This window comes from Castor canadensis, chromosome 9, assembly GCF_047511655.1.
Source record: "Castor canadensis chromosome 9, mCasCan1.hap1v2, whole genome shotgun sequence".
NCBI lineage: Eukaryota > Metazoa > Chordata > Mammalia > Rodentia > Castoridae > Castor > Castor canadensis.
The window spans coordinates 24,669,710-24,692,760 of record NC_133394.1 but is presented as its reverse complement, the minus strand read 5'-3'; the positions used below and the strand labels follow the sequence as shown (position 1 = coordinate 24,692,760).

The 23,051-nt window shown below is 34.3% G+C and overlaps 1 protein-coding gene across 6 annotated transcripts in view; it reads right to left on the bottom strand.

The window, feature by feature from the left end:
- Nucleotides 1-23,051, bottom strand: part of Ccser1 (coiled-coil serine rich protein 1) — a 1,264,311-nt gene that overhangs the window by 335,287 nt on the left and 905,973 nt on the right. The window contains exon 11 of one of the 6 annotated variants that reach the window (XM_074041366.1): nucleotides 4,265-4,310. The exons of the other annotated variants lie outside the window; for them this stretch is intronic. Within the exon in view, the coding sequence (XP_073897467.1) occupies nucleotides 4,265-4,310 (46 nt within the window). The remainder of the gene's footprint in view (nucleotides 1-4,264; nucleotides 4,311-23,051) is intronic. 6 annotated transcript variants of the gene reach the window in all.

The window sequence follows — 23,051 nt, the reverse complement described above, 5'->3', positions numbered from 1 at the left end:
CTTAAAAATACCCTTTCTGACTTTGAGATTAATATTACTTTGAATAGTAAGTTTACTATCCTGCCTTTACTTTTGGATTTTTGTTGTTTCTCATAGATTTGTAATTTAAAATTGTTTTTAAGCTGTAGAAAGAAACGGGAAAATATTGACTGAAAATTAAGGGCAATAAGTTAAAGCAATTCAGAGAAAAAGAAACTGCAGAAAATTAAGTGTAGAAAATGTCCTTCAAGTTTCAATTTATCACATCTCCATCTTGGCAAACATCAGGAAACTTTTAAGTAACATGCACATCCATATATGCCTTTAATAGTTACTAATAATCAAAGCTAAAATGGAAAAAAATTTTTGTTTTCAAGGCTATATTGAAGTAAAATCTACAAAATCTTATATAAATATTGAGCATTTAAATCACAAAATAAAAGTAATCAACCCTTATTTTTAGGATAATTCTTCAACTATTGATCTAACACACATCTCTCTTTTAAATCCATAATTTCAGTCCCATTTTTGATATAAAAGTAGTGTCTATAGCTTAGTTATTGTGAAGGCCAGAAATTGCATATTCTCCATCATAGAAGGATTATAGGCCTAAAACAAATGTAACAATTTTATGAGGGGAGGCTGCGTGGGAAAGATGGGGCAAGGGAAGGAAACCAAAAACTTGAATGTACTTGATGTGCTTTCTGTATAGGAAAGGATATAGAAATCTTAAATTGGCTGGGGCCACCATGGGAAGGGAACTAGGGAGGAGGGAAGAGATGAACCAATTGAGGTTGTAATACATATATACATTGAAACAACATAAGGAAACTCCCTGTGTAGCTATCTTTATCTCAAACCAGCAAAAATGTCATGTTTCTCTTTTTTTCTTTTATGTTTTTTCTTCTCCAAAATCAGAACAGAAGGACAGAACAGGTTGGGGGGATGGGTTGGCGCCGGTGGGAGGTGGCGGGGAAAGTGGTAGGAGGATGAATATGGTACAAACAATGTATACATATGTACGAAAATGCAAAAATGTTACTTGCTGAAAAGGTTCCAGGAATCAGGGAAGGGAGGAAAAAGGGAGCAGTGGAGGGGTTGAATTCAAGTATGAAACAGTTGATACATTGTAAGAACCTTTGTAAATGCTACAATGTACCCCCACCTAGCACAACAGGAAGGTAGTATCACTGTTATGCATTGTCAGTTCAGTTATTGTTGACTGTCAACCATCTAAAGAATAATTTCATGAAATTAAATAATTAATTATAAATATTTAATATTACTTTCATTCAAATTGGGAAATAATTAAGCCATGTTATAAAATACTAAGGCAAGATACATATAGTTATCTTAAGTGTTATATGTATTATAAAACAATGTTCAAATTTTTCTAGGGAAATTATTTTTATGTTCCCTTATTAAATTTTAGATTTAATTTATTAAATTTAGAATATTCTTGGAAAAGACAAGATACATATATGTCAATTTGAGATGCATGAATAGTAATTTTAGTCACAAAATGCAAAGTTAAGAACCAACATAATGTCAGTTCTTGTATTTTGAATTGCTGAAAAAGTACTTTATGGGTCAAGTCTTTGCAAAATTTTATTCAGATGTCATGATTTCAATTCATACCTAATTTAGACTTACCAGTACTAACATAGGATACTTCTCTATTCACTCACTGAAATTGATTGTAATTGAAAAACAGTAACAACAAAAACGAAGTTAAGGTCAATACTATTTGAAGAAATGAGTATACTATTTACATTTAAATAAAAATGTAATATTGACATTCAAAACTTTCTGGGACTTCTGCTTTTTAAACTTATCATTCTACAAGCATTTTAAGTTTATCATTCTACAAGCATTTTCTCTGGAAATGAAAAGTATTAACCAAGATTATATTATTGCCGATTTAGCTTTGACTATTGGTAACAGCTAAAGGCGTATATGATTATGCATGTTAACTAAAAGTTCATGGTGTTTCCAAGGATGGTGGTGTGAGCCCTCTCAGTACATATTTACAGCCTTTCTCATTACCTCACTAGCTAAGCAAGGCCTCTTTTTGTTATTCTTTTGCAAGATATTAAGAAAGAAAATTACTTAACTGTATATATTTTTGAGTTAAAGTGACAACCATAAGACAAGGAAGTCCTTAGTACTGGATACAAAAAAACCCCAAACTTTCCTTAATTTTACTTTCAAGAAAATATTAGTCACACAGTTTCTCATATATTTACAAGAATAAAAGACTAGAATGAAGAACCAATGATAAGGTCTAGATGAGCACTGATCTTAGGGAATAAGGTAGGAAGGAAGATGTATACTATCAATATTCAATGTTTATGTACATAATAAGCCATTCACTCTTTCTAGAAAGTGTCTTTGATAACCATAACTATTACAAATTCTTAAGACTACACTGACAGGTAATTCAGAGATCTTAAGGCTTGCACATGACTGAAAGGAAATGTGATGATTAGCACTGTAAAATCATGAATCTTCTAAGTTTTTACGTCCACATGGTTAGAAGGGTAACATCCATTTCATGGTACTATATATTGTTATACATACCAACACCCTCAAGCTTAAAAAGACAATATAACATTATTTTTCCTTTCTAATTTTAGAAAGAAAACTATTTAAACCAGAACATGTAATCTACAATCTCATATATCCAATATTTTTCATATTATGTACTTTGATCTTGTTAAAATAAGGAATAAGCTTCATTGCAGTTGATGGTAATACTTCCACATACCCTCTCATATTTCCTTTGTGTAATAAATTCACATTCCCCAAATTTCCATAATAACACTCTATCTCCATAACATTTCTCTACCTGATTGCAATATAACTTATACACACAGCAATTAGTTCCTTTTAAAAGATATGAACCTAAAAGTAAGCTATGTCTCATCTTGTTGAATATCTGCTACAGTTTTCAACACTTAGGCATTAATGCCTAAATAAAACAAACCATTCTTCCAGTGTACACTGGAAATCTAGCTAACAGATAGAAGAATAAAAAGAAAAATCATATAGAATGATTTGAGACCTGTATTGGCTATTTCACTTTAGGTACATTTTTAATATATCTAAACCACCTTAGCAGTTCTTTCTGTCACAACTTTATTCTTAAGAATCAACATCTTCAACATTCCTTCATGAGAGAGGAAATGATAAAGTACAATTTTATTTCTTGTTTGGGCAACTTTAGCTGGTGCAAAGTGGTACATATTTTTATTATTGATTCACACATCTTGCTCAGTAAATGTCATCAAGTTATATGGCTTTTTCTGCCCATAGTGAAGACAAACATTATGTAACCAGGACTGTACTTTTGAATCACCTTTAACATCATATTAAGATGAATCTACTTGGCATTTATTGCTAGGCACAGCAATTAGAATCTTGGGGGCATATTGCTGTAACTGTGGATTGTGGAAGTAAATAACCATGATTAACTGATGGATGCTGATGGGGGAAGAGAGAAAAGACAGAGGGAATGGGCAATGCAAACAGCTCTTTCTCAAAGTCTGTTGGCAGTGTGGAGATTCCCCATAAAACATTTACATACATATCTCTCATGGACAAAAAAGTTCATGTTAAAGCAGAGAAGTTGTCACAGAAATCCCCTGAACTGAAATGCAGGAATCTGACTTTGCCAAGGTGCATGTAATTACAATGCAGCTGAACAAAGTTGTAAAATCTGGGATTTCTATCTAAAATTACAGGTTAATTTCAATTTTATGAGTATGATGGTTTAAAAGTAAATCAAGGTTCTTAGAAAGTCAGGTTTGCTTTCAATCCTCTAGAAGGAGAATTTCTTCTAATGAATTTACTAGGAAAGTCCTCATTTGCTGTGGCAAAACCACAACTTTGTGTGTGATGAGAACTCTGAACAAGTAAGCAAAAGAGGTTAGGATTTAAGGGAGTTAAGTGATTTGGTTGACAGTAAGAGTGCTATCATTGTTGGTAAATAAAAGTAAACTTAAGTTAGAGCTACTTCATTCTTTGCCCCAGACTTTGAGCCATTACTAAAGCCACAGTACATTTGGCCATACTGCAATGTGGTTTTCTTAAATGGGCTGAATAATGATGCACAGGTAAGGAAGAGGCAAAGGGAACCATTTACTACAAACACATCATAGGTAATATACAACACTGGGGGTTGCATATTGACCTGTGGAAACTTGTTCTCACTCAGCATGCCATGCTACAGCACAGGAAACACAGAGTCATGTTTACAACACAGAGTTGAATTTAAGAGACTCACATAATTGTCTGCGAGAAGGTACAGAAGCACTTCCATAAGCTGTGCCCTGGAAATAAAACACATTTTTTTTTTTTTTTTGGAGTAAATGAAGTAAAGCACTAGTAAGAATGGAAAATGGTGATGAAACGAATAAAGTGAATGAGTACAAATACAAAATAAATAAAGATACTTTTATGAGGCAAGGGTAAGATTACTATATTTGGCAGACAAGTTTATATTGAATTAATGTTGGAGGAAATTAAGTAAAAAATACACCAAAATAAGAAATCAAAACAAAAATTATAGCAAGAGGTGAAACATTTAAATTTGACAGGAAGTAAGTTTGTGAAAAGTAGAACACACATATTTATGAAGTGGCCTCCTTTAAAAAGTAGGTTCCCTTGCATCAGTTCCTTAGCTGATGCAAACTTTTTTTTTGAAAGTCTTTTAAACCAAGCAGTGCATTGGTAGATATTCTTTTTCTTTTCTATCTCAACAGTTATACAGGACAAAAAAGTCAATATAAGGCCCTAACATATGCATCAACAAAACTTGACAACTGAAAAGCAGCATGATTTAATAGAGCAGAAGAGTTATTTAATGAGGACATTAATTGTGCATGATAAATATCAAAATTAGAATGACCACATTCTGAATACTTGCCCTCTTCTTCCAGTTAACAAAGTTCTTTACAACCATATATTGTGATTTAAATTTCAAATTTTCATTGCTGGTATCAATCTCTTTCATGAAGTTATGTTATAGCATACTCAAAAAGCTGTTTTAATATATCAAGTAAAAATAACTGTAAAAATCAATACTTCATTATAAATATAATTCACACATCATGATTGTTTTGAAAAAAATTAATGAATATTTATTATCTTTTTTGTGAAGCTCCTGTGCTTAGCACATGAAAAACATCTCAATTAGTTCTACAACAGTCCCTGAGGTGGATACCATTTCTTACTTTTATTTATTATCATTATTTCCATTATTGTTGATGAGAAATTTTCTGTTTAGAATTGATTAAATAACTTTGGATTCAGTTTGAGAGAAGTTGAGGAGTTATACAACTTTTCTAGGCTAGTTAAGTAGTTAAAATGGGGAATCCCTATTGCAAGAATTTAATAAATTTTTCTTTCTAATAAAGCAGAATAACTGCTAGAATTACAACCTTGTTCCTATGGTAGTATACTAAAGACAAAACTTATCTTCTAAAGTATTTGCATTCTTACATTGAAAAATGACTGTAAGACAGGATGTCTTGCTCATCCCATTACTCACTTACTAGTCACCCCCAAAATACTTAGCAGTACATCATTTCCAACACCCAAAGTATGTTAGGTCTCATTTTTATTAGAGATTTAATTAGAGGAGGATGAATATTAAAATTCACTGCTATAATAAGCCAGGAACAAACTTAACCATTGAAGCAAGATATAAAATATGAGAAAGTAATATCTTGGATAATTCCTTGATGGAAGAAGCTATACTTCTAATTTCTGTAACTTCCAGTTGTTGAGATAATTCATGGGAGAGTCACACATAGGTAGGTTTTAGAGTTGGGGTAGAAGTCAAAGCAAGTAACCTATAAAATATTATCCCAGAACTGTATTTGAAATGGGATAGAGCCAGGCTTGTGTTATTTGGAAAGGAATCCACAAATGTTCTAAATTAAAGAAGTATCTTAAATCTACCAGAGTCTACATCAGATGCACACAGATAGATTTAGCTACCTCTAGAATACAGACTCATTTAAAATGTACTATGCAAGGTTGACTTTTTGAAAGTTCATCAATTGTAGATTCTTTGTTATTTGTGACAAATTTAGTCAACATTTCTTTTTAACTTTTAGAGCTTTAATGAATAACCTCAAGACAATAATAAAAATTTAAAACAACAAAATTAATATTTTTCTACAAAATTCTTATTAAATCTCAAAATATAAACTGAAAATCATATTAATTCTCCTGCTTCCTAATTTTTAAAAGCTTCAAGTTGTTAAAATAATTTAAAAAGTGTCAAAATTAGGTAAATCGAAAAGATCTCAATTAGAATTATAAGAAGAAGATGTTGGCTTCAAATATTTATCTTCACATCTCCAAGAATTTAATGCATCGTACTTCTTTCATTCCAATGAAAACTCTGTTTTATGATCTGTGTCCTCTGGGTTGTTTCCCTAGACTACAATTGTCCCTGTTTTTTACATTAATTACATTTCTTTTTGATGGCACTTTTTACAGGTAACTGCTTTGTATTTGTATTGTTCATTATACTTTCAGAATGATTTAATTTTGTTATATGTTTATGCCCAATGTAAAGCTCTTCAGTTAAAAATTCTATCACATATCACTGTAGAGATCAAAATGTGCATTTCCCAAATGTTCACTTATTTAACATAGACTTTATAAACTAATAAATGTGTATCAAGTAAAATAATAGAGAGAAAATGCAACTTTTTCCAAATCATGCTTAGAACAGGGTAACAAATAACCAGATATTGCAGTAAGTAGAAAAATTATTGTGCATAAGAGAACTGCTTAGCTAAGACAATTTAGAGTCAGTTAGGAAAAAAAACATTTATGGAGATATGGTGATAGCCTAGAAGAAAGGTGAAAACCTTTTTACTTTACCCACATTATTTTCTTTCCAAGAAGCTGATTTTTAAAAGTCCACCTGTAATTTAAGGCTATCAATTGCAAAGCAATTAATAATATTTAGTTCAAGTTTCCAAACTGTGGTGTAAAACTCTTTCATCCAAACTAGGGTAATGACCAAGCTAGTACCCACTGGACTAGAGGAATGTAATAGATTCAGCAGATAAGTACTCAACCGCTACAGACTCTTTTCACACAGGTAGTATAGTTTGTGGATGTCACTGTCTTTATTTAAAAATATTTATTGTGTTTTATGGCATCTCATATGCTTATTTCATTTTTAAAAAATATTTTAGTAATAACATTTTGCGAAGCATCTTCCATTACCTCAATATGTCATTATCTCAATATGATATAATAGTTTTCCAATCTTACAAATGGGAAAGAGGAAACACAAAAATAAATTAACTTTGTTACAGAAGCGGCATCAACAGTCATAGAGCCGCATTCCTTTAGTTCTCAAATTCCTAGCTCACATACCAGGTGCTGAGCCTTCATGATCCAGTGCATCCAAGGTCACAGCCACACAATTAAAAGTTGCTCTTGGAGTTAGATTGGTATGAGATTTTGTTTATAAACCATCTTAGTTTTAAATAAGACCAAAATGAGCACAAGAGTCTGGAACAGGGAACACATGAAACCTATAAATTCATAAAAGAGGCAATAAATACCTTAAAAGGCACACACACACAAAGAGGATGAGCTTTCATACCTTCCTACTCTTCTAGAAGCATTTAACAAAAGTAGATTTTAGGTGGAGCTCAGAATGCAGACATAGAAAATGTGAATATACAATCCAATTGGGGTGAACACTAATGCCATTTTTACTGGGAAAAATAATATCTCAACTATGATTAAGTCAGAAATAAGCACTTATCCAGTAGACTCAGGCATACACACAAAACAATGCTGTACATGCACAGCAAATATAAGAGAATTACTGAATAACTCTATCTAAAAGCCTGGGGCCAAGTAGTTCTCAGAATTCATGATTACTTAGAACTTACAAAATAACACCTCAAGCTAAGATTTGAGCTGAGATAATCAAAGACATTAATATTTCTGTAGCAAAGGAAATGTGATTTAAAATAATGTAAATAGCTTTTTGCCAATTCAAATCAAGTCAGATTTGGTCATCAAAGAATTCATGAAAGAACTTTACATTTTCAGGGGATTTTGTTTGTCTCTTTTTGTTTTGGATCTCAGGATAGTAAATAAGAGATTAAAGAGCTTTAAGAATATTAAACATTACATAATTAGAAACAAAGGGAGTATGGAATTGTTAAAAATTAGAGTTTTAATTACATTAACTTAGATTTACATAAAGTTAAAATTCTCTTCATAATGAAACAGTTCAGTAAATATATAGTTGTTCAAGGAAATTGAGATATTTAAGATCTCTAAAATAAGAATTATTCTTTGGTGATCATTCACAAATAAAAGGAAAATTTGACCTTAGTCCCATTATGATACATACATATAAAAATAATAGTATTTACACAATGTTACTATTTTAAATGTAGATTTGATATGACTTTAAATAATGACAGATTTCTGATAAGCACATCAATATTCTTATGTCTTCTGCTTTTGGTACAGTTTCTAATCAAATGTATAAGAATAGTGTTTCAAATTTATACATACCATCAAGAACTGTCTTCAAAGACTCATTAAGATACATGGGTTAATAGTTCAAGAGAATTCAGACTGTAAAGTAATTGGCAACTCCTTGAAAGTGGAAATTACTGAGGTGTGGGTATCGTAGGCTCCTAAATTATTTAAGAAATGCCTACAGTTTTGTGTTTACTTAGATTCTTGCTTTGAGGTTTCTTTTAACCCTTCAAAGTAAGTACATAAATGGATGGAACTGAAGAACATCATTCTGAGGGAGGTTAACCAGGCTCAGAAGACCAAAAATCATATGTTCTCCCTCATATGCAGACTTTAGATCTAGGGCAAATACGGCAATGTGGTTGGACTGGGACCACATGACAAAGGGAGAGCATATACAGGAGATATAGGAATAGGTAGAAAACCCAAAACATGAAAGCGTTTAATGTCCCCACTCCAGAGGAACTAATATAGAAACTTTAAAGTGACAGAGGTCAACATGAGAAAAGGATCAGGAACCAGTGTAAAAATCAGTTAGAGATGAATCAACCTGGGTTGTAACGCATTTGTACATAGAAGCAATGCTAGGAATCTCTCTGTATAGCTATCCTTAACCCAACTAGCAAAAATGCTTTGTCTTTCTTATTATGCTTATGTCTTCTCTTCAGCAACATTAGAGATCAGGGCAGAACAGGTTCTGCCTGGAAGCCAGGGGGGTTTGGAGGGAGAGGGTGGAGGAGGGGGCAGGGGGAAGAAATGACCCAAACAATGTATGCACATGTGAATAAATGAATAAAAAAAATACTGTCTCTCTTAATGTACTTCTAGAACACAGCCCTGCTGAAGGCATGTCCTTGGTTTGCCACCTTGGCTGACATACAGTGATTAAGTCACTTGCTCATTAATCAAACCAGGGTATGTGCAGAACTTACAAGGTAAAGGTGCCTTTAAATAGACTGCATGTTTTGTACTCAAGGCATTGTCTTTACATGACCCAATATAGTGGTAATCAGGTTGAATTTCCACTGTTAGCATTTCAGACCTCATTTCAAGAATAAATTTTCAGCTAAGTTTTAAAGTTAAAGGATGTGCAGTGAAATCTGAGATGGTAAAGTGAGCAGGATTTGGCATTAGATCTCTTAATGATCTGAAAGGGAAAGAAAGGAGATGAATAAAGAAAAAATAACAGGGATTTGTGAGATACTTCTATTTCTCAACAGCCTCATGAAAACTTAGAAATGAAATCTTAAAAGGATATTGATGAATCACAACCTTACAGCCCCCAAATGATCTTGCTGGGTCTAACCACTTCTGTTTCCATTAAGGAAATAACCACTGTGAAATGAATAAAATTAAATGTACACCATTCTTCACTTATCTTTAATGCAATTAACAATAGTCACAGTAGAGTAAAAAATTTACCATATGTATGTATTAGTCAGTATTCTCAGTGTGGATTTTAATGCATTGTTAGCTTTTTGAGACACATGTTACTATGATATATGAAAATATATAATAAATTTTCTGAAGTGCAGTTAGTTCTAATTTTCTTTTCTTGAGTGAACCCTCTTGAAAGTTATTCTGCAATTTTCAATAACACATCTTTCCATTATTTCTTCAGTAAGAATCCCAGGAGGTAGATATGAACTCTGATAGTACACTGAGAATATGAAATGCAGTGTCATCCATAAGGAAAACACAAATTCTTCTGCATGCTTTATATCATAACAACTTACAATAGTAATCACAACTCATTGCATTTTCTGGGGATTTCCCAAGGCACAGCCAAAGGCAATCAGTTCCTCCTAGCTAGTTATAAATGTTCTGTGTTTCTTTCATTGCTTAAATATTGCCTTAAGCTCTTTTCTTTTATTATATCCCTTTGAAATCAAGTGAACCCTTTCCCAAAAGACACTTATCAAGAAGGTTGACATTTGCAACAAGAAGCAGCGGCATGCACTGTGTATTAAAAGGGGTGTCTGAAAGGATTGAAATGTGTTCTTCTAATTATTTTAGAGTTCTTTTCTCTGGCTGTGAGTCCATTTATTATCAATAGAAATTAAAGTCTTTTACTGTCAGTACTCTTCTCACTACAAAATCAGAGGAAAAAAGTTAAGAAGAGGAAAATCTATTAGTCTATCAAGGTTTTCTAAAGTAGAAATTGATAAACATTCTCTTTAAACTTAAATTTTTTTCTCATTTGGCACAGATGTCTCCCTGATGATAATATGATCAATGTAATTTTCCAGAACAAGGACAAAGGGTAAAAGGACAACTTCTTCCAAAGTAAAGAAGGGAGGGTGGAGGAAGGAGAGAGAGAGAGAGAGAGAGAGAGAGAGAGAGAGAGAGAGAGAGAGAGAGAGAAACTTATCCTTCTAAAACATACACCTGACATGTACAAGCATCAAAAACTTTCAGAGTCTGCCCAATCATGGCAGAATTCAAAAACCTTTGCCTAATGTTCAAATTTTTTTTGTAAGCCTACTTTTACATGCCTTTTAAATATCTTTCTGTGTATTCAATAGTTTCCCTCAAATTTTTTGGTGTTTACTAAAGCATTCAATTTGATTTTTTCTTGTCTTTTTCACTTGCTTTCTTATGTTCATCAAACATTGAACTAGATGACCTAATGTAATTTAGAATAACAAAACTAGAGCTAATAGAATTTGGGGAAATGACTCATAAACGTAAGTGGACATACCATGGGAGAGGAGCTCCTCACCTTCGGCATGATGACTATGAGGGAAAGTGGATTAATTAATTTTAATAAATCTAGGAACTAGATTAAAATGGAGTCCTCCTATGATCTTCATTGTTCAAGTAAATATTAAACTTCAGTACCTATTTTTAACATAGGCATAAAGTTTGACTGGAACATTTGCTATCAAAAAGGGATTTTCTGATACATATATGTTAATCTTCAGTTGTCTGGAAAGTTCCCCTAATACACAGCACCCCAGACTCTTGTATTGGTAATTTAAGAGGGTTTCTGTATATATCAAAATACAATACTTTATAATTCAAAGCACAGATGTTTCCGTAGCTTAATTTTCATGTCAGTTGTTTAAATCAAATACTCAATATATATTCAGTAGGTTATGACTTCTTTTATTCAAGAACTATAAATTAATCATAATAATAAATAGTGATTACAAAGATCAATATGAAATTTTCATATTTAGTAAGTGAATTTAGGGTAAATTTTTTTCTCATGGGCTTAAAATTGAATTCAATGCCTATTAAAAATTTTAACAAGACCATTTAAGGAATATCATTAAGATACTTCTGCTATTTCTTTCTTGTAGCTTATTAAAATTGATACAAAAAATCAGTTCCTAACTGGGCACAATGACACATGCCTGTGATCCCACTAAATGAAGGTTGAGGCAGAAGGGTGGAAAGTTCTAGGAAAACCTGAGATACATAGTGAGACCAAGTCTTAAAAAGAAAGGAAGAAACAGAAAAAAAATTAAAAATCAGTCCTTAACCAATTAAAGCTTATTGTGTCTTATGTCATTTTAGAAAAATAAGCCAGAAAAACAAATGAAGAACAATATTAGGAACCATAGCTTAGTCATACAGCTTTCAGATATATAGAATGTTTATTATATTATATTATATTATATTATATGTATTTCAGTAAAATTATTATAACTAGGGATATGCCCCCTTAATCATAACCAGATTTTAGTTGAGTAGCTACAATCATATGAATAAAATGAAAGAAGAATTATTTTCAGCATTCTCCATAACAGAGATAATGTAAAGTCTTAAAACTCTAATGTGTTTAATAAAATACAGATCTCACAATTGTGGTGTGAGAGTTTTTCACAGAAAAACATCCAGGATTATGATGTTTAAAAGAAAAAAATAAAGGAAATTTTACCAAAGAAGTAGATCAATCCTTTCAGAAAATGCTGTATTTTTTAGACAGCAATCTACTTTATAGTGACTTTGAGTAAACAACAAGGGAAAGTGAGCCATCCATCAATAATTGAGAAAATGTCCTATAACTTTAAAACATCAGAAAGGAGATTACAAACAAAATAACTAATGTTAACTGCAACAATTTATTTCTTGTGTAAGCAACTATTCTTTTCTCATTCTGTTTTCAAATGATAAAACTGCAGGAAACATTTAAACTAAAAAAATAGAGAGTAGCACTTCTTTTTTACAGTTCTTTAGTAATAAAAAATAATTTGTGCTCTCCTGAAGAAGACAAAAAACACAATATAAATGTGCCTTAGGAAAATTACCAGACACTTTTTTGCTCACCCATCATTAGTTTTCATCCTGATGGTTTGTTAAAAGTCAGCAGGAAGCATATTTATAATTATTTCCCGGCTTGATTCATTGTTACATTATATATATATATATATATATATATAATTCTGCATAAGAAATAAGCACTATCCTTGTGAAATGTATGCCATTGAAGCAAACCTCAAGTAGGCGTTTTAACAACATGGATATTTTAGAATATATACCTTCATGTTTCTCCTTTACACATGTGAACTTAAAGTAACAGAACTTTTGTTTTCAAAAGGTTTCTGAGTTTAATGATTGTCACCATTACTTTTCTATCAGACTTTGCTTTACAGCCTAAGCTATCCTAGCTCTTTCACTTTCTTTTTATGGATATGAGCTTTCACAACTTCTAATGCCTAATATTTAACACTGTTCCACTGTATATCAGATGCCATCCTGGCTTAGCAAGTAAAAGAGTGGAAGCAAATTTAAACTTGGACAGCTAAAGGACTCTGCCAGCTATGTGTGCTCATGTAATAGCTATGAAAGTGTGGCTCAGTTGTTTCATAGAAGTCAGTGTTCTCTGATTTGTAGAATGTGTGCTCATTTTGTGACAGCACTTCCAAGCAGTATATATCTAGTAAAACTGATAATTCGAGATCTTCCTCTATGCAAATGAAGCTAAATAAGTAAATATTTAAAATTTGGCAATAGGCCATAAACATTTAGGTGCAGAATATCATGATTAAAACTAACCTCTTCCAACCTCTAGCAAGTAGAAAATGCAGTCACTTTATTCACATATGAGTTATAGTTTATGTCTAGTAAAATAAGTGTTCTACTATGCTGATCAAAACCAATCTACATGTTCAATGCAATTCCCATCAAAATCCCAATGACATTCATCACACAGATTGAAAAATCTACCCTAAAGTTCATTTGGAAACACAAGAGACTGCGAATAGCCAATGCAATACTCAGCAAAAAGAGCAATGCTGGAGGTATTACAATACCTGACTTCAAACTATATCACAAAGCAATAATAATAAAAACAGCATGGTACTGGCACAAAAACAGACATGAATATCAGTAGAACAGAATAGAGGACCCAGATACAAATTCACACAGCTATGCCCACCTTATTTTTAACAAAGGGTCCAAAAGCATACTATGGAGAAGACAGTGTTTTCAACAAATGTTGCTGGGAAAAGTGGTTATCCGCCGGCAAAAAACTGAAACTAGATCCATGTTTATCACCCTGTACCAGTATCAATTCAAAATGGATCAAGGACCTTAATATCAGACTGAAACTCTGAAGTTAGTACAGGAAAGAGCAGGGAAAACTATTGAGGTCTGCCTCAATAGAACCTCAGCAGCTCAGCAACTAAGAGAAAGGATGGACAAATGGAACTTCATAAAATTAAAAAGCTTCTGAACAATAAAGAAATGGTCTCTAAACTGAAGAGACCATCCACAGAGTGGGAGAAAATATTTGCCAGCTATACATCAGAAAAAGGACTGATAACCAGAATATACAGGGAACTTAAGAAACTAAACTCTCCCCAAATCAATGAACTAATTAAGAAATGGGCAAGTGAACTAAACAGAACTTTCTCAAAAGAAGAAATTCAAATGGTCAAAAAACACATGAAAAAATGCTCACTATCTCTAGCCATAAAAGAAATGCAAATCAAAACCACACTAAGATTTCACCTCATCCCTGTTAGAATAGTCATCATTAGAAACACCATCACCAACAGGTGTTGGCAAGGATGTAGGGGAAAAGGAACCCTCGTACACTGCTGGCGGGAATGCAAGCTAGTGCAACCACTCTGGAAAAAAATACAGAGCTTTCTTAAAAATCTAAACACAGATCTGACATATGATCCAGCAATCCCACTCTTGGGGATATACCCAATGGGATGTGACTCAGGTTACTCCAGAGGCACCTGCACACCAATGTTAATTGCAGTGCTATTCATGACATTCAAGTTATGGAAACAGCCAAGATGCTACACTACTGATGAATGGATTAAGAAAATGTGGTACTTATACATAATGGAGTTTTACTCAGCCATGAAGAAGAATGAAATCTTATCATTCCTAAGTAAATGGATGGAACTGGAGAACATCATTCTGAGTGAGGTTAGCCAGGCTCAGAAGACCAAAAATCATATGTTCTCCCTCATATGCAGACTTTAGATCTAGGGCAAATGCAGCAATGTAGTTGGACGTGGGTCACATGCTAAGGGAAGAGCACATACTGGAGGTATAGGGATAGGTAAGAAACCCAAAACATGAAAGTGTTTGATGTCCCCACTGCAGAGGAGTTAATACAGAAACCTTAAAGTGACAGAGGTCAATATGGGAAGATGATCAGAAACTAGTGAAAAGGTCAGGTTAATTTGGGTTGTAACACATTTGTACATGGAAGCCATGCTAGGAATCTCTCTGTATAGCTTTCCTTATCTCAACTATCAAAACCACCTTGTCTTTCTTATTATTGATTATGTCTTCTCTTCAACCAAACTGGAGGAAAGGGCAGGACAGGTTCTGCCTGCAAGCGAGGGGAGGTGGGGGGAAGAGGGAGGGGGGGCGTGGAGAGGCGGAAGAAATGGCCCAACAAATAAGTGTTCTAAAACAGTTGCTGTTGGACTTGTCAGTCAAACATACTGAGGCCAATCTGAACGCCAGGCATAGCTACTTTGATCGGTGATTGTCTAGGATATGCTTGAGCAAGCAGCAAATCTCATTGTACACACAGACGTCATATATGTATCTGTATTTCAGGACATTTCCACCTATGAAATTTCCACCTATTTCATGTGTTTCTCACAAAATCCCTATGAGCTAGTAATATTATCCCCATTTTGTAGATCATGATGCTAAAACAGTACAGTTCAGGAACTGAGAGAATGAGTCATTGTTAATAGTTACTAGCATGAATTTGAATGTCAGGGTTCAGGATATGCTGAACTGAGCTAGGCTGAACAATCAAGTATCTGTGAATGCTTTTATTCTTTTTTTGTGACAGAGCTTTAAACTTAAGTCACAAGAATTGAACTCTTACAAAATGTAGAGTTAAATTAGAAATGTTTTTGAGAGGTTTTCCCTACAATATGGTTCTTCAGGCATAACAAGAACACCGTAAGTGTGACTATAAACTCAAAAAAGTAAGTAAGAAGCTTCTTAATTTTATAAAAAATTAAGATTTAATTAGAATTTCAGTCAGTGGTACAAATGGAAACCAAATGTGTTTTAGGTTACTCTAATTAAACTATGGAACTAAATCTATAAGAAAAGGTATTAAAAACATAATAACTGAGGAAATTTTATAAAATTATAGCCTCTTTGTATATTTTGTGGTCAAACTATATTCATTTACTCATTCATTCACTATATATTCATTGATTTCTTGCAATGTGCAGGTCCTGTTCTATATTTCAGTAAAGTATTCAAGTACAGGCACCTCGCTTGTACTTGAAATGAAAAGGGAAATTATGATGCCATAACTTGAATGCCAATCAGGTGCTGAAAACTTACCTGCCTAGTAGAGTTATTAGTTTTAATAATGATCATTGTTAACATTCATTGAGAGATTATTTTACACTAAATGCATTAAGAACATTCATTATTTTAAACACATAAGAAACTTACTAGGTAGATGTATTTATATGCCTGTTTTTCAAAAAGGAAATGGATAAAAAAACACAATAAGTAATTTGTCTAAATTTTCAGCAGCACAAAATATAAGTTGAGATTTAAACCAAAATTGTTCAGTGCCAGATCCCTGTGTTTAACTCTGTACTATATCTAATAACTTTTGAAAATTTATTATAAAAGTGCTTTTCATACATTTTAAGTGTAATACCCTGTGGCAAATATTGCATTTATTTTTACAATTTACAATTTTTACTTCTTAAATTTGCACTATAGACACTTGCCTGAATCTTACATGCCTGGCTCCCTCTCTAGTGTACCATGCACAGTTAGTTGTATTATGAGTCTTTTCTCTACATTACTCAGGAGCAGTTAATACTGTCTTCAGAGCACAAGCAAACTAAAATTACAAAGAAATGGCCATAGATATTTTAAAAACTATGCACTTATTGTTTAGTAATTCAAAAATCAACATAGTCATCAATACAGACATACAGCATAACTTAATTGGACTCCCTTGCTCTCGCTATCTTGCACAGTACCATTTTCACTGAATCACACTGTTGGGGATTGAAGTTGGTAATGTTGAGATACTGCAATTTTCAGTGCTCAGGGCTTAAAAGTTTTATTCCTCTTCCGTATATCTCTTTTAATATTCACAAAGGTTACATGAAGTAACATTGTCTGTGGAAGAAGAGAAACAGAAAATTTAATAGACTATTCAAGTTCGTAAGATCAGTAAGTGGCAGATGTGGAAAGTAAACTCAGGGCATGCTAACCTCAAAATCTGAACTCTTTATAGGATATCATACTGATGAGTGATGATAGCCAGTAGGGTAAGGTAGAGGTTTAAAATCATTTCATAAGAGAAGTAGATAAAAGAAATAAAGAAGCTGCTTTAGAGAAAAGAAAACTCAATGAAGTATAAAGTTGATTTCCAATGTATTACTAAATATAAAACAGACAAAAAAAATTTAATTAACCTAATAAGTCAGGACGAGCACCAAATGATAGAAGGATACTGTGTCAGATTTTGAATTAACCTAAGCACTTTATCCAAACTTAGAGTAGTTGCCAGTGGTGTTGAATAAAGCATGGACCACCACTGGGGTGCAAGGGAAAAACTATATACACATTAACAGTTGGGAGCAAGGTATCTCCAGCACGGGTTCTCAAGCATGGCTGTATTTTGGATCATTTGGAAAGTTACACTCCCAAAAGTGCCTGTTGTTACAGTTTAAATATAAAACTGTCCTCCAAAGATTTATGGGTTAAAGGGTTTTTTGTTTTTTGGTTTTTTTTTTGCCAGTTGATGGGTGATGGATTAGTCCATTGATGGATTCATGGCATAGTGGACTATTCAGCTCTGGGGCCTTGTTGGAGGAGTAAGTCACTGGAGGTGTGCCTATAAAGGTTAAATGTTGCCTCAGACCCTTCTTCCTTCTCTCTGCTTCTCGGCCACCATGAGATGAGTCTCTTGACTTCACCACATGCTCTTCTACACCATGTTCTGCTTCACCTTACGTGGGCCCAGAAGCAATGGTGCCATGTGACCATGATGAAACTTCTGGGAAACTGTATGTCAAAATAAATCCTGCTGTAAGTTACTTTCTCTCAAGTATTTTGTCACAGCAACAAAAACTGACTAACACAACTGGGTACCACTTTCTGCGATTCTGATGTAACTGGTAAGGGGTAGGCATAGGGATTTAAAAACTTCCCAAGTAATCAGTTCCAACATTTAGCAAAATTTGATGACCACTACACTAGAATTTCTGTAAAGTGTTTGATTTTAGGGAGACTTTAGCCACTGTGATAGAAGACTGAATAGACCCATCAGAGAAGCAGTTGTGAAAACTGCTTCTCTACAAGGGACCATCTTCCATAGCACAGTTCTGTAGACTGTATATTTGGAATCAAACTGAGAATAATTCTCTCTGCACCAATCTCTCTAAGCTCAGATGTTTTGTCTACAAAGTAAGCTATTAGAAATCCTCCCCTTACTGGCTGAATAAGAGGAATAATGTAAGATCTACCACAGAATAGTGTAGTTATTATTTATATGGTTAATTACAGTGAGGTAGAAAGTACCATACAGTATTTTGTTTTTCTTTCAATGACTCCATGTATGGGATGCACATTTATCTTGGGAAAGAGATGAGGGTGAATACTGGATATTGCTCTTAGTTAATTATTGACTTCTTTTACCCCCACACTCTATTAAATATTTTCATGCTCTTCAAACTTACACAATGTTATATTATTTTTAAAGTGGAAGTGTAAGCTCACCAAGGTGATTAAAATAAGTAATAGTCTATAGGATCTGATGTCATAAGCACCCAGCTGTATATCCACAACAACCTGGGAAGTCTGTCCTGCTGTGAGTGGAATTAATTTTGAAGTTTGTTCCCCCTGTGAATCTGACAGGCAATAACACACTTGAAAGTATAAATATATTTGAATATGTAGCTATCTCTGCTCCGTTTTTATTTTTATTTTTATTACAACTGCTTCCTTTATCAAATGCTTCTAAGTTGAAACTCTCTTTTGTAAGATTTCCAAAGTCGTCTTCTTGTTTGTATGACCTCACGTTCTTTTATGAAATCACAACTTTTTATAGGACTATAAGGAAAATGAATGTCAGAAAAGAGGTTCACATAAATGCTTTGAGAACAGACATGCATTCTCCATTTCATGTAGGCTATTTAATTAAAGCAAAATTATAAAACCAATGTTTTGTTTTCAAAGAAAGGGATGTGGCAATGAATTTACCAAGGGTCTTAATATGTATCTTTAAGGTAAGAATCCCACAGAGTACTTCATTTCTGTCATTATATTTTTGCATCTTGCTTCTATCTAGACTATTTTTAATAACATCATATTTCAATTACATTTATAGTTTCCCTTCTTTTTTTTGTCAGTACAGGGGCTTAAAAGCAGTCCTTTGTGCTTGCTAGGCGACTACTTTACCAATTTAACTTCCATCTTTTTTTTTTTGCTTTACTTATTTTTTTTCAGACAGGGTCTCATGTTTTTTGCCTGAGCAGAATTCAGCTAATGATTCTCCTACCTAAGCTTCCCTCATATCTGAGTTTACAGGTTTGAACTACTTTGCTTAGCTATTTTTTTATTTCTTCAAAACATTTTTTTCTTTCTTTTCCTTTTCATTGTTTGTAATTATAATTACTTGGTAACAAGTTTAATTTAGATTTTATTCATATACTAGTTTAAAAATTTAAAGCCATTTTAAGTAATGGTTTAAAAAAGTTTCTTATGTCTTACGAAATGAAGGAAGCATAATACTGTAAATAAGAGCACATGAATACTTGTACTGATTGTATTTTTTCTGCTGGGTATTGAGGGGATGGGGGAGAGGGAGGGGGCAGAGTGGGTGGTAAGGGAGGGGGTGGGGGCAGGGGGGTGAAATGACCCAAGCCTTGTATGCACATATGAATAATAAAAGAAAAAAAGAAGAATGAAACTACGTCACTGCAAGAAAGGATGAAACTGGAGATCATCATCTTGAGTGAGCTAAGCCATGTTCACAAAGACAGATATTATACATTTTCACTCCTATGCAGAATCTAGACCCAAAAGTAATGATAATGATGGTAATGACATGATTGTAAAAGGGAGCCGGCTTGGGAGGGAACGCACGGGAAGGGGAAAGGAGAGGATGGTGGGAGCCTGGACTTTCCTAGTCATGTCTGCTCCCCTGAGACAGCTGTACATGCCAGAGCCCTGGCAGAGTTCCATACAACACTGCGGTAAGCTGGTGAGAGAGCCAGAATGATCAAGCGGACCAATATCCAAAGCATCAGATGCCCCAAACTGTTTATACCCTGCTGTGCACCATTGCTCCCAGAAATGGCCACAGAGTGGTAAGTGGACTGCATCCTTTTGCACTAAGCTCAGCTGTACTCAGTGGATTGGGCTTTAGAGGCTCTATCTTAGCATTGTTCACCAGACTGAAATCAAGATGCTACCAATTCCAAGACTTTGCATTTATATTACATATATGAACTGGGAGAATTACAGTGATCCATGGTGACATGCAAATGATCTTTCTCACACACACACTCTGTACCCTGTGGAAAGTCTTACGGTAGTGGCCTGCAATGAATCATGCCTCCCGGTACCCAGACCCCTACAAAACCCTTCCAACCTTAACTCTGGCCCTTGCCATGCCACATGCTTTGGCCAATGGAACACCCAGAAAGCACAAACTGGAGCACTGCAGCTCGCACTCTTGCAACCCTGAGGCCAGCATGCAGTGAAGAAGCCTGGACTTGGAGAGGGAAGGCCTCGGTACTTCAGCTGCCCCCACTCCTGGCTGACCACAGAGCTGAGTGCAATTGCATGAGTAAGTCTAGGTGAGAGCAGCAACAGAGCTCCCCAGAATGATAAGAAAGTAAATGATGGTTTTTAAAGCCACTAGGTTTAGGGCTGGTTTAGAAGCTGACTGCAATCCCTGGATTAGATAGACATGTTCTCTGCCCTCAAAGGCTTATGTGCTTTTCTGTCTCCCTTCAGAACTGGAATAACAGGGAGTGAGGTTAAAGTTAAGCATTTATTAATTAACAAAAATGCTGTATATGAAAATCCAAATGTTAATATAAATTAAGGTTGATTATCTGCTTTGCATAAAGTTATTCCTTTTCTAATACTGAAAATGTGTAAAGCACTGGGTCTGTAAACAAGTTTTCATGACAACACATTTATTGACTGAGGTAGCCATGAGCTTAGTCTATGGACTGTGTGAACTGCTACAGCAATATCAAGTTTGCCAATTTGTTTTGTTGTTGTTGCTTTGTTTTTTGAGACAAGAGCTCACTATGTAGCTCAGACTGGCCTCGAACTTGTGACCTCCTGCCTCAACCTCTAGAGCCATGGGATGACAAGTGTATACCACCCAGCAGGTTTGTGAAATGTTAATCTTAAAACTGTGTTTTAAAATTTGCTTACCTATGAGATGAAAAACATTGATTCCGAAACATCTAAGAAAATCATTCCAATCAACTTAATATCTAGTCATAAAAGATCAGATCTACACTTTAAGTTTGGGAGACGAGCTCCATGCAAAAGAGTGTTAGAAAAAAGAGAAACTGGGCTGGACTAGGCTCTAAGAAAAAGAAGCTTCCAGTTAAATGTAGTAAACTGAACACATCCATTCCCTCCTGACACTGCCTTAAAAACATAAACAGAATATTTTAAAGGCAAAAACTAATGACAGAAAAAGTTAAAAAAAAAAAAAGCAGTATGTCTTAGTCCGTTCATACTGCTATAACAAAATACCTAAGATTACAAAATTGATACACCACAGAAATGTATTTCTCCTAGTTCTCAAGCCTGGAAAATCCAAGATCCAGGTGCCACCAGACTCAGTGTATGGTGAGGACTTGCTACGTGCTGTACACTACAGAAGGGGCAAAAGAGCTTCCTCAGGCCTCTTTTTTCCTAAGGGTACTCATCCCACTTGGGAGGTTAGAGACCTCATGACTTCATTGCTTCCCAAAGGCCCCACCTCTTTTTCTTTTGGTGGGGAGTTACGGTATTGGGGTTTGAACTCGGGGCCTCTCACTTGCTAGGCAGGTACTCTACCAGTTGAGCCACTCTTCCAGACCTAGGCTCCACCTCTTGATACATTCACATTGGATGTGAACTGGGGGGGACACCAATGTTCTGACCGTAGCAAGACAGCAGCAGCAATTTGTATAAATAACTTCTGACTTGGCAGCAGAGAATTGAAGCACAAGCTACAAGTGAGAGACTTCCAAAGGCAAGCCAATCCAGTTTTCAGGACCACTACTCTGAAAAGATACTCTTGGGGTTAGCAGTTCCTGGTATCTCCAAAAGTAGAGTAGAGCAGGTATGGAAGGCAGGGATTGTTTTGGGCAGTACTGAGGTTTGAACTCAGGGCCTTGCACTGGATCTACATTTCCATGCAGGATTAGGAGGAATAAATACATGTGATTCAAAGGCAGGGATGTTTCCAGGTTGAATGTTTACCCTCTCCTCAGGGCTGATCATATGTCACTGTTCCTCCTAACCCTGTCGGTGCCTGGAGCTCTAGAGGCGGGCACACCAACCACAACTGAGGCCAGAGAAGCACTCTGGTAATAGGAATATTATGGGAAAAAGATCCTCGTATCAAATCAGACTTCATACGCCCCTTTTCCTTGTCTCCAACTAGCATAGAAATGTACATAGAAATGTATATTTTAAAAGCAGGAGATGGATGATTTCTTCAAAGTAAAATATTTAATAAAAAAAAAAACCTAAAAAACAAAAAATAAAACAGTAGTTTATTGCTATATAAGAGACCTTTTGTAGTCCCAATATTCAAATTTTTAGATTTTTAAGAACTTTTAAGTATTTAACAATTCTTCAGACCATAGAATTGATAATACTTCAAATAGCTTGCTCTTTAAAAAAGTACTTAAAATGTGAAATTGATGGTTTGAAAATATAATTTACTAAAGCAAATTCTTTTAAAAGGACTTGCTACACAATATAAACAAAATTTTAACACTTCTGATATACCTTTGAGTGATTCCAGAATTTTGATTTTCTGAGATCATAAGTTTATGGGGATACTTTCCTTTTAAATAAGTCATACATTACTGTGA